This window comes from Natator depressus, chromosome 13, assembly GCF_965152275.1.
Source record: "Natator depressus isolate rNatDep1 chromosome 13, rNatDep2.hap1, whole genome shotgun sequence".
In the NCBI taxonomy this organism is placed as follows: Eukaryota; Metazoa; Chordata; order Testudines; family Cheloniidae; genus Natator; species Natator depressus.
The window spans coordinates 32,207,972-32,217,127 of NC_134246.1; the positions used below are offsets into that span (position 1 = coordinate 32,207,972).

Sequence of the window (9,156 nt, forward strand, 5' to 3'; positions counted from 1 at the left end):
CTCTAGTGAGGTTCTGTGGGGATCGTGCCAGCCCTGGTGCAATTCACCATGATCTCCATTGATGTAGAAATCAGTGTAAGCTCACCACTGAGAAAATTAGTGGAGAACCCAAATATCGGCAGGGTGGAGGACAGGGTATACAGAGCCATCTGGACTGCTCGGGAAAATGGCCTAATTCAAACAAAATGCATTTTAATCCAGCCCAGTGCAAAGTGACACATCAAGGCCAAAGGAAACCCCTACCAAGTGGGGGAATGAGTCCTGGACAGCAGCCGCCCTGGAAAGGACTGAGGGGGCACAAAAAGCAAGACACTCGCCATGAGCTCCCAGAGCGATGCTGTGGCACAAGAGCTAAGGGGAGGCGCGGATGTATAAAGAGGGTGGTGAGCGGGAAGAGGGTGGTGACGGTACCTCTGTGTAGGTCACTGGGTTGAGATGGATACAGGAGCACCGGGCCTCCAGCCCTGCTCTGGTGGCCACATTGTACAGGGATGTGGAGGGTGCAGAGCAGAGCCACACAATAACTGGAGGGGCCTGGAGACAGGCCTGCCAGGGAGAGGCCCATCCCAAAGCAGACAGAGCGGAGACTTGATCACAGTGTCAAAGGCCCAGCCCAGGGCAGAATCCCCCAGGCCGGAGAAGGGCAGAAGAGGCGGTGGCTGGCAGCGGAAGCCAGACCGAGCCAAAGCAGAAATAAGGCACCGGGTCCCGCAGTGCTGGTGAGGCGCCCCCAAGGGCAGGGCGGGTGGGACGAATCCGCCGCCGCCCGCACAGCTGCTCGGCTCCAGGGCCCGGCGCCAGGCGCTGGCTGAGCTCGCAGCCCGGCCGGGAGCAGGCGCCGCCAGAGGGGGCTGGCTCCGGAGCGCAGGCGGCGGCGCTCGCTGCCCCACGTCCCGCTCCGCCCAGCGCGCACCGGGCCGGCTGCGCCCGGGGCCCCGCGGGGCGAGCGCAGGGGACGCGGCGCCAGCCCGGGGTCCCGGTAACTGGGGGAGCCGCGGGGGGCGGCGCCCGGGATCGAGCAGGGGATCGGGGCCGGGGCCCCTGTGCGCGGGGAGCCGTGGGGGCCCATCTGCCCGCGGGGCGGCCGGGGCTCGGGGCTGCCTAGGGAGCGATGGTGCATGGGGTGAGGGGTGTGGGTGTGAGAAATCCCGGCCCAGCCAGGGGGGACGTGCATGTCCACGCCGGTGCAATGATGTGTTGATGTCCGCAAGTGGGGTGTGTGTGGGGTGTCTCCCCTGCACAGTTGTGGGGTGGGGGGTGCTGAGGGGAGTGGTGGCCCCGGCTGGGCCCCGTTTTACCCTCCTTCACTGGCCTCTGCTCTTGTTCTTTCCTTTGAAGCAGCAGGCGCTGTCCAGCGTCGCAGCCCCAATACCAGGCTAGATGGGCCCCTGCTCTTACTGGGCCTGGCAGGTCCTGAGCAGCAGCTTGTGCATCCCACAGGTGAACCCATGTGTGTACCTGGCTGGGGGGGGGGGGCTTTCCATGGTTGTGGGGATCTGTCCCCATGGGCGGGGGCAGTGAATATGCAGAAGTGCCCATCGCTCCGTGGGGGAGCAGGAGTGGAGGAGATGTGGGGGGCTGGAGGGAGTGGGGAGCAGACAGGGGGAGAGCAGCCAGGACTGAGTGTGGGAATCTTGTTGTTTCAGAGCCTGGACGTGCAGGGAGGTGGCCAGGGGCATCTGCCAGGCAGAACCCAATGCAGCAACCCAATGCAGGAAGACATGCAGGAGCCCAAGTTCACAGCTGCTGTGAGTGAGAAGCCCATTCCTCTCCGTTAGCAGGAGCTTTGTGGGTTCTGGAGGGCAGGGGGCGGTGTCAGAGCCAGAGGCGGCTGGAGACCGGCCCCGCTGGGCCCCCGAATGCTCGAGAGAGACTGTCCCATTGCCCCTCGTTCCCCGGTGGAAGGAGATTCTGAGACAGTGACATGGTCAAAACATGCACCTAGGGCTTGTGCCCACCTGGAGCTGGGCTGGAGCAGAGCTGCGCCTCATTCCGAATGCACCGGCCCTGGCACCGCTGTATGCTGCAGTTCTGGCTGGATCATCCTTGCAGAGCTTTCTGTCTCCTCCAGAGAGGGACGTGACTGGCTCGTGGGGGAGCCTTTGCACCTCCTTCAGCCCTTTCCTGCTAGAGCAAAGAGCTCCCAGAAATCTCCCCGTGGCCGTGCTCGGCTGCCCAGCACAGTGCTCTGTAGCTCCAGCGAACCGTCCTGGTCAGACAGTTCTCAAGCTGCATCGGGAAACTAGGTAAGATGTTTGCCCCGCTGCTCCAGCCTCCCACCCCCCGGTGGTTAGAAACCACCTTCTCCTTCCAGCCTGCATTTGCTCCTGCCTGTTTATCTCCATTTGTTTGTGTGCCAACACTGTCCCTTAGCATCAGGAGCTCTTCTTCCTCCCCGGTGGTTTGGGTGCCAGCCACTCGCTTTACCAGCTGGGAGTTGAGATTTCCTTCCAGACCCTTGGTAAAGGTCCTGAGCAGCATTGTGCCAGGAACAGATCCCCGCAGGCCCCCACTGGAACCATCCCTCCTTGCATGAGGGTTTCTCCATTGGCTGCTGTTCTCTGAGATCTGCTCGGCTGGGTCCCTGGTGCTGGCATTGCAGACATGAGGAGGAATCGCAGAGCTGCCGAAGGGGCTGGGATGTGCCCGCCTCCCAGTTGGTATAATAATAAGAACTGAGGGCCAGATTCTAAAGAGATCTGGGCACCTGAGAAGTGGATAAAAGCACCCACTAGTCCCCCGTTAGCTTTTTAGGTGTCCAAACAGCTGTCAGTCTGGACCTGGGTGTCTAAATCCCATGAGCCACAGTGAATCAGGACTTGCAGCCCTTTGCAAATGTCACAGTGCCGGCATTCTGAGAGTTACTGGTGGCTGCGACTCCCAGAGCGAGTGTCCCAATCCCTTAGGTTGCTCTGACACTGCCCTTTTCCACCCCCTGAGGTTCCCGTTCTCTCTGGCACAGGGATGGATTAATCTCTGGATTTACTCTGTGTCCCAGCAGGCAACAGAGCCATGAGTGAGAGCGTGGAGGGGGCTCCCCAGACAGATGGAGCCATGAGTGAGAGCGAGGAGGGGGCTCCCCAGACAGATGGAGCCATGAGTGAGAGCGAGGAGGGGGCTCCCCGCCTGGACAGGATCGGGCCGGAGAGCGCGGAGGGGGCTGGGACAGAGGAGCTGCCGGGGGACACTTGGTGGAGTCAGCAGCAGATGGAGGGGCAGCGGGGTACCGGCCGCTTCGAGGTGGGACCGACAATCTGTGCCGAGTGCGGGGAGAGCTTTGGGGATGACGTGGCCCTGCTGGCCCACCGGGGGGCGCCCTGCAGAGGCGCGGCGGCGAAGCCGTTTGGCTGCTCCGGTTGTGGGCGGCGGTTCAGCCGCAGCTCCAACCTGCTGCGCCACCAGCGGGTGCACACGGGCGAGCGCCCCTTCGCCTGTGCTGACTGCGGCCGGCGCTTCAGCCAGAGCGCCCACCTGGCCAAGCACCAGCGCCTCCATGGCACCGCGGGGCTCCCCACCCCACCGGTGGAACGCAGCTACAGCCGCAGCCCTGAGTTCCTGCGGTTCCAGCGGGCCCACGCCGGGCAGCGCCCCTTCGCCTGCCCCGACTGCGGCAAGCGCTTCAGCGCGGGCTCCTCCCTGGTGCAGCACCAGCGCATCCACACGGGCGAGCGCCCCTTCCCCTGCCCCGACTGCGGCAAGCGCTTCCTGCGGGCCCCGGACCTGGCCCTGCACCGGCGCATCCACACGGGCGAGCGCCCCTTCCCCTGCCCCGACTGCGGCCGGCGCTTCATCCGTGGCCCCGACCTGGCGCTGCACCGGCGCACCCACACCGGAGAGCGCCCCTACCAGTGCGGCCAGTGCGGGCGCCGGTTCAGCCGCGGGCCCGGCCTCCTGCTCCACCAGCGCACCCACACCGGGGAGCGCCCCTACCAGTGCGCCCAGTGCGGCCGCCGGTTCAGCCGCAGGTCCAACCTGGGCCGCCACCTGGCCACCCACAGCACGCTGCGGAGGGACCCCACCCCAGGGGGAGAGCCCAGTGCAGAGACCCTCAGGCAGCAGGGAATCCCTGCGGAGGGGGAGGAGTCCCGAGGGCTGAAGGGGCGGAGCTCGGAGGCTGTGACACAGCAGGGAATCCCTGCGGAGGGGGAGGAGTCCCGAGGGCTGAAGGGGCGGAGCTCGGAGGCTGTGATCCCTGCAGAGGGGGAGGAGTCCCAAGGGCTGAAGGGGTGGAGCCCAGGCTCCCTGGTGGCTCCCCCGGGGAAGCGCCACGGCTGCCCGGACTGTGGGAAGGGCTTTGCCCAGCGCTCCCATCTGCTGGTTCACCAGCGGGTGCACACCGGGGAGCGCCCCTTCCCCTGCCTGGAGTGCGGCAAGCGCTTCAGACAGAGCTCGGTGCTGGCCCGGCACCGGCGCACCCACACGGGCGAGCGCCCCTTCGCCTGCGGGGACTGTGGCCGGTGCTTTGCGGAGAGCGCGGTGCTGCTCCGGCACCGGGCCGTGCACTCCAGCGAGCGCCCCTACTGCTGCATGGACTGTGGCCGTGGCTTCAGCCTCCGCGCCAACCTCCTCCAGCACCGGCGGCTCCACGCCCGGCGCCCCCACGTCTGCACTGACTGCGGCAAGGCCTTCAGTGAGGCCGCAGCCCTGGCCGCCCACCGCAGCACCCGGCATGGGGCCGGCAAGCCCTTCACCTGCACCGGCTGCGGCAAGCGCTTTGGCCGCAGCTCCACGCTGGCTCGGCACCGGCGCATCCATGCTGAAAGGCCCCATGAATGTGCCCGCTGTGGCCACAGATTTGGGGAGAGCGCCGAGCTGGCGCAGCACCTGCGGGTGCACAGCGCGACCCCTTACGAGTGTGCCCGATGCGGGGAGCGCTTTGCCCAGAGCCACACGCTGATCTCACACCAGGCCATCCATGCCGAGCCAAGCCGTGGCCAGAGCCACACTGCCCATGCCCACCAGTCCCCCCTTGCCAAGCATGGGGACAGCGTCCTGCCCAAGTCCCCAGCTGTGTCCCACCAGAGACTCCACACCGGATAGGAGCCAGGACAGAGCCCTGGAGTCCTGATTCCCAGCACCCTCCCCGCAACCCATTAGACCCCATGCCCCTCCTAGAGCCAGGGATAGAACCCAGGAGCTTTGCTCTGACCCACTAGACCAGGGGCGGGCAAACTTTTTGGTCTGAGGGCCACCTTGGGTTTTGGAAATTGTATGGAGGGCCGGTTAGGGGAGGCTGGGACCCCGCCCCCCTATTCACCCCCCCCTTGCTTCTCGCCCCCTGATGGGCCCCTCCCCCAGGACTCCTACCCCATCCAACCCTCCCTGTTCCCTGATGGCCCCCCCCAGGACCCCTGCCCCATCCACTCCCTGTCCCCTGACCGCCCCTGGAACCCCTGCCCCTGACTGCCCCCCACCGCCCCATCCAATCCCCCCTCCTTCCTGACTGCCGCCCCTGGACCCCTGCCCCCATTCAAATCCCCCTCCCCCCATTCCCCACCCTCTGACCGCCCCAATCCCATCCACAGCCCCACCCCCTGACCACCACTGCGAACTCCCCTGTCCTCTATCCAACCGCCGCTGCTCCCTGCCCCCTTACCGCCTAAAGCATCGCACCGGTGTAGCGTAGTAAATTGCTCCCTGTAACTGCTACCAGGAGCTCATTCCTACGCGGAGCAGTTTAATACACTACACCGGCAGCATGGCGCGCCGAGGCTGCGGGGTGTGGGAGTGGGGGAAACAGCAGGGGAGGGGCCGGGGGCTAGCCTCCTGGGCCAGGAGCTCAGGGGCCGGGCAGGAGGGTCCTGTTGGCCGTAGTTTGCCCACCTCTGCACTAAACCATGGGTGGGCAAACTACGGCCCGGGGGCTGCATCCGGCCCTTCAGATGTTTTAATCCAGCCCTTGAGCTCCAGCCAGGGAATGGGGTCAGGGGCTTGCCCCGCTCTGCATGTGCCGTGGCTCCATGTGGCTCCTGGAAGCAGCTGATATGTCCCCTCTCTGGCTCCTACACGTAGGGGCAGCCAGGGGGCTCTGCCCCTGCCCCAAGCGCCACCCCCCGCAGCTCCCATTGGCTGGGAACAGGCCCATGGGAGCTGCAGGGATGGCGCCTGTGGATGGGGCGGCGTGCAGAGCCGCCTGGCTACCCCTACATGTAGGAGCTGGAGGGGGGACATGCAGCTGCTTCCAGGAGCTGCTTGAAGTAAGCGCTGCCTGGAGCCTACATCCCTGACCCCCTCCCATGTCCCAGCCCCTCGTCCCAGCATGCTCCTGCACCCTGAATCCCTCATACCCAGCCCCACCCCAGAGCCTGCACCCCCAGCCAGAGCCCACACCACCCCCCCACACCCTTCAACCACCTGCCCCAGGCTGGAGCCCCCTCCCACACCCTGAACTCATTTCTGGCCTCTCCCCAGAGCCCACACCCCCCAGCCGGAGCCCTCACCCCCTCCTGCACCCCAACCCCCAGTTTCGTGAGCGTTCATGGCCCGCCATACAATTTCCATACCCAGATGTGGCCCTGCCAAAAAGTTTGCCCACCCCTGCACTAGGCCCCACTCCTTCCCCAGAGCCAGGGATAGAACTGAAGGGTCCTGGCTCCCAACCCCCCCGGCTCTAACCCACTAGACCCCACACCTCTCCCAGAGCCAGGGATAGAACCCAGGAGTCCTGCCTCCCAGCTCCCTGCTCTAACCATCTTGGAGCCTGGCTGAGGGGGCACATCTCTCCCTGCAGTGCTGTGGGGCTCCAGCCTTTTTGGACCTAAGGGGTGGGCGGGCAGCTCCATCTGAGTGGGGTCCTTGGGGAACTGTACCTTCCAGAGGCTCATGTCTTGTGAAACAGAGGCTGTTGGAGACACTGAATGAAGCAAGTCTATGTCACGAACCTTGTCTCTGAGTGATTGTTGGGCTCAGGATTCCTGGGTTCTCTCCCTGGCTCAGGGAGGGGGATGGGGGCTAGTGGGTTCGAGCAGGGGCAGTTTGGGAGCCAGGACTCCTTGGTTCTGCCCTAGGAGGGGAGTAGGGTCTGGTGGTTAGGGCTGGGGGACTGGGAATCAGGCCTCCTGGTTGCCATGTGTCTAGACTGCGTGGGAGGCACATGGGATAAGTTACATGGATATAAAAAGAAACAGCACCCTACTAGACTGAATGCAGGGTGAGTGTCTCTGGGTGATGTGCTGCTATGGTCCCTGGGAGATCCTCCCCCTCCCTCACTTTGGGCAAATCACGGCCCTGCTTCCTGCCTCAGTTTCCCAACCTGTAAAAGGGGGATAATGCTCTCGGCCCTGCTTGGTAAAGATGTGAGCATTAGGGCATGTGCCCACCATGATAGCTTAACTCTCTTGCCACTCGTTTTCACTGCTCTCCCCCAAAGGGGCATCGGGTGCCATGTCCAGCAGTGGAGACCCCTGTGCCAGGCTCAGCGCCGTGGTTTGCTCCCCAGGTCTGGGCAAAAGCCCTTGGTAAAATCCCTAAACTTGGGGAAAAGCTGGGGCCTTTATAGCTCGGGGATCCCTTGGTCAAGTGACCCTAAATTGGGGTCCCTAACCCAGTTCTGCACCCCCATGAGACACCCCAAATCTGAGTGACGGTGCAGCGTTTAGGGCACTGGGAAGACTCAAGCCTTAAAGAGCAAGCTGGGCTTAGCCTGGCTGGGGTAAGCTGCTGTACATGATACAGGACGCCCCCGAGCTGCAGGGCTGTGCTCGGGGGGATGGTCCCTCGAAGGAACCTTGCCTGGGTGCCGGCACCCACCCCCTGCACCCACTGTCTGGCAGGCGACCGCTGCCAGCTGGGCACTGACTAGCCAGGAGACACCGCCCTTCCCTGAGCCCAGGACAGAGTTGCTTGCAGAGCCGGGACTCGGCGGGCGCACACCCTCCCCAGCGTCGCCCCGTCCGGCTCGCTGCCCAGCGGAACTGAGATGGCGTTGCTGGTGCCAGCTTCACGCTGCGCACTTGGGAGCACAAGCCGGCCCAGTGTCAGCGTGCCAGGCAAGCAATACTGACCCGGGGCTGGGCGGACGCCAGCTCTGCTATAGAAAGCCTCGGAGATAAGAGCCCACCGATAACATGCCAGCTGGGAGTTCTCCCCGCACACTTGGCCTTTGGCACCTTGCAGCCAGCCCGAGACGGTAGCAGCAGCGAAATCCGTGGGGGCAGTAATAGCCCCCCCCACCTCCCCGCCCTAATGGCCAGACACGTGCTCAGTGCCCAGTCACCGGCCAGCGAGAGCTTGGCTGGCAGCAGCATGCGCCGGACTTCTGCTACACTGAGGGGCTCACAGACTGTAGGCTGCGCTTTGAGGGGGACAGAAGTCACCCCTCAGAATGCCCGCGGCCTGGCCCCAGAAGAGACCAGAGTGCTGCATGGCCGGGGGGGGGCGGCCTATGTAGAGCAGCCAGCTCTTCCGTTCGAGGTGCTCGGTTTTGTTACTGGTTTTCCATGTGGCCGCTGGACACCCCCAGATCTCTGAGAGCCCACAGGTCTGTATCTGCTCCAGCCCGCGGTGGGAGCAAATGTGCTGGTGAGCTCTCAGACCAGACCTGGCCTTTGTCCTGCCCCTGTGACCAGCATCTCCCCGCACCCACCACCCCCTGGGGGCCACTTCTTGTTCAATTCCCACCAGCACCTCATTAGCATTGGTCTAAGTATGCAAATCAGCACCCAGTGTAAGCCCCACAAGGGCAGTGAGGGAATGAGCATCTCCCTGCTCCTGGCTGGAGGAACCCACCTTTACCGGGCGGGTCGGCCAGCCGGGCTGAGCTGGGCAGTCTGCTCACATGGGAGCCGTACATACAGCACACAATGGTGGTGACACCCAGCGGGCCACTGGAGCCCTCCCATGACACCTGTTAAGAACGGCCCTACTGGGTCAGAGCAAAGGTCCATCGAGCCAGTATCCTGTCTTCTGGCAGTGGCCAATGCCAGGTGCCCCAGAGGGAATGAACAGAACCATCAAGTGATCCATCCTGTCGCCCATTCCCAGCTTCTGGCAAACAGAGGCTGGGGACACCATCCCACCTAACACTCATTGATGGATCTATCCTCCATGAATGTATCTAGTTCTTTTTTGGACCGTTATAGTCTTGGCCTTCACAACATCCGCTGGCAAAGGGTTCCACAGGTTTACGGCATTGTGTGAAGAAATACTCCCTTTCGT

At 63.9% G+C, this 9,156-nt stretch overlaps 1 protein-coding gene across 8 annotated transcripts; it reads left to right on the top strand.

Moving 5' to 3' along the window:
* Nucleotides 1-411: 411 nt before the first annotated feature.
* LOC141997890 (uncharacterized) lies at nt 412-5,292 on the top strand. Of its 8 annotated transcripts, XM_074970453.1 has the most exons (5): nt 919-979; nt 1,342-1,440; nt 1,647-1,748; nt 2,072-2,246; nt 2,999-5,292. In XM_074970453.1, exon 5 carries the CDS (start codon nt 3,013-3,015, stop codon nt 5,038-5,040), a length of 2,028 nt encoding a protein of 675 aa, XP_074826554.1. In that variant the 5' UTR covers nt 919-979; nt 1,342-1,440; nt 1,647-1,748; nt 2,072-2,246; nt 2,999-3,012; the 3' UTR covers nt 5,041-5,292. The 8 variants fall into 8 exon arrangements, with proteins under 8 accessions (XP_074826552.1, XP_074826550.1, XP_074826553.1 ...); XM_074970449.1 differs by lacking the exons at nt 919-979; nt 2,072-2,246 and adding an exon at nt 703-719 and having other exon boundaries at nt 3,002-5,292; XM_074970448.1 differs by lacking the exon at nt 2,072-2,246 and having other exon boundaries at nt 921-979; nt 1,339-1,440; nt 3,002-5,292.
* The last annotated feature ends 3,864 nt before the right edge of the window (nt 5,293-9,156 follow it).

Excerpts from the sequence above, each read along its gene's own strand:
- LOC141997890 (XM_074970451.1), top strand. The coding sequence starts at position 1,697 with ATGCAGCAACCCAATGCAGGAAGACATGCAGGAGCCCAAGTTCACAGC. Across the intron at positions 1,749-3,001 it reads AGCCCAAGTTCACAGCTGCT|GCAACAGAGCCATGAGTGAG; the intron begins GTGAGTGAGAAG and ends GTGTCCCAGCAG.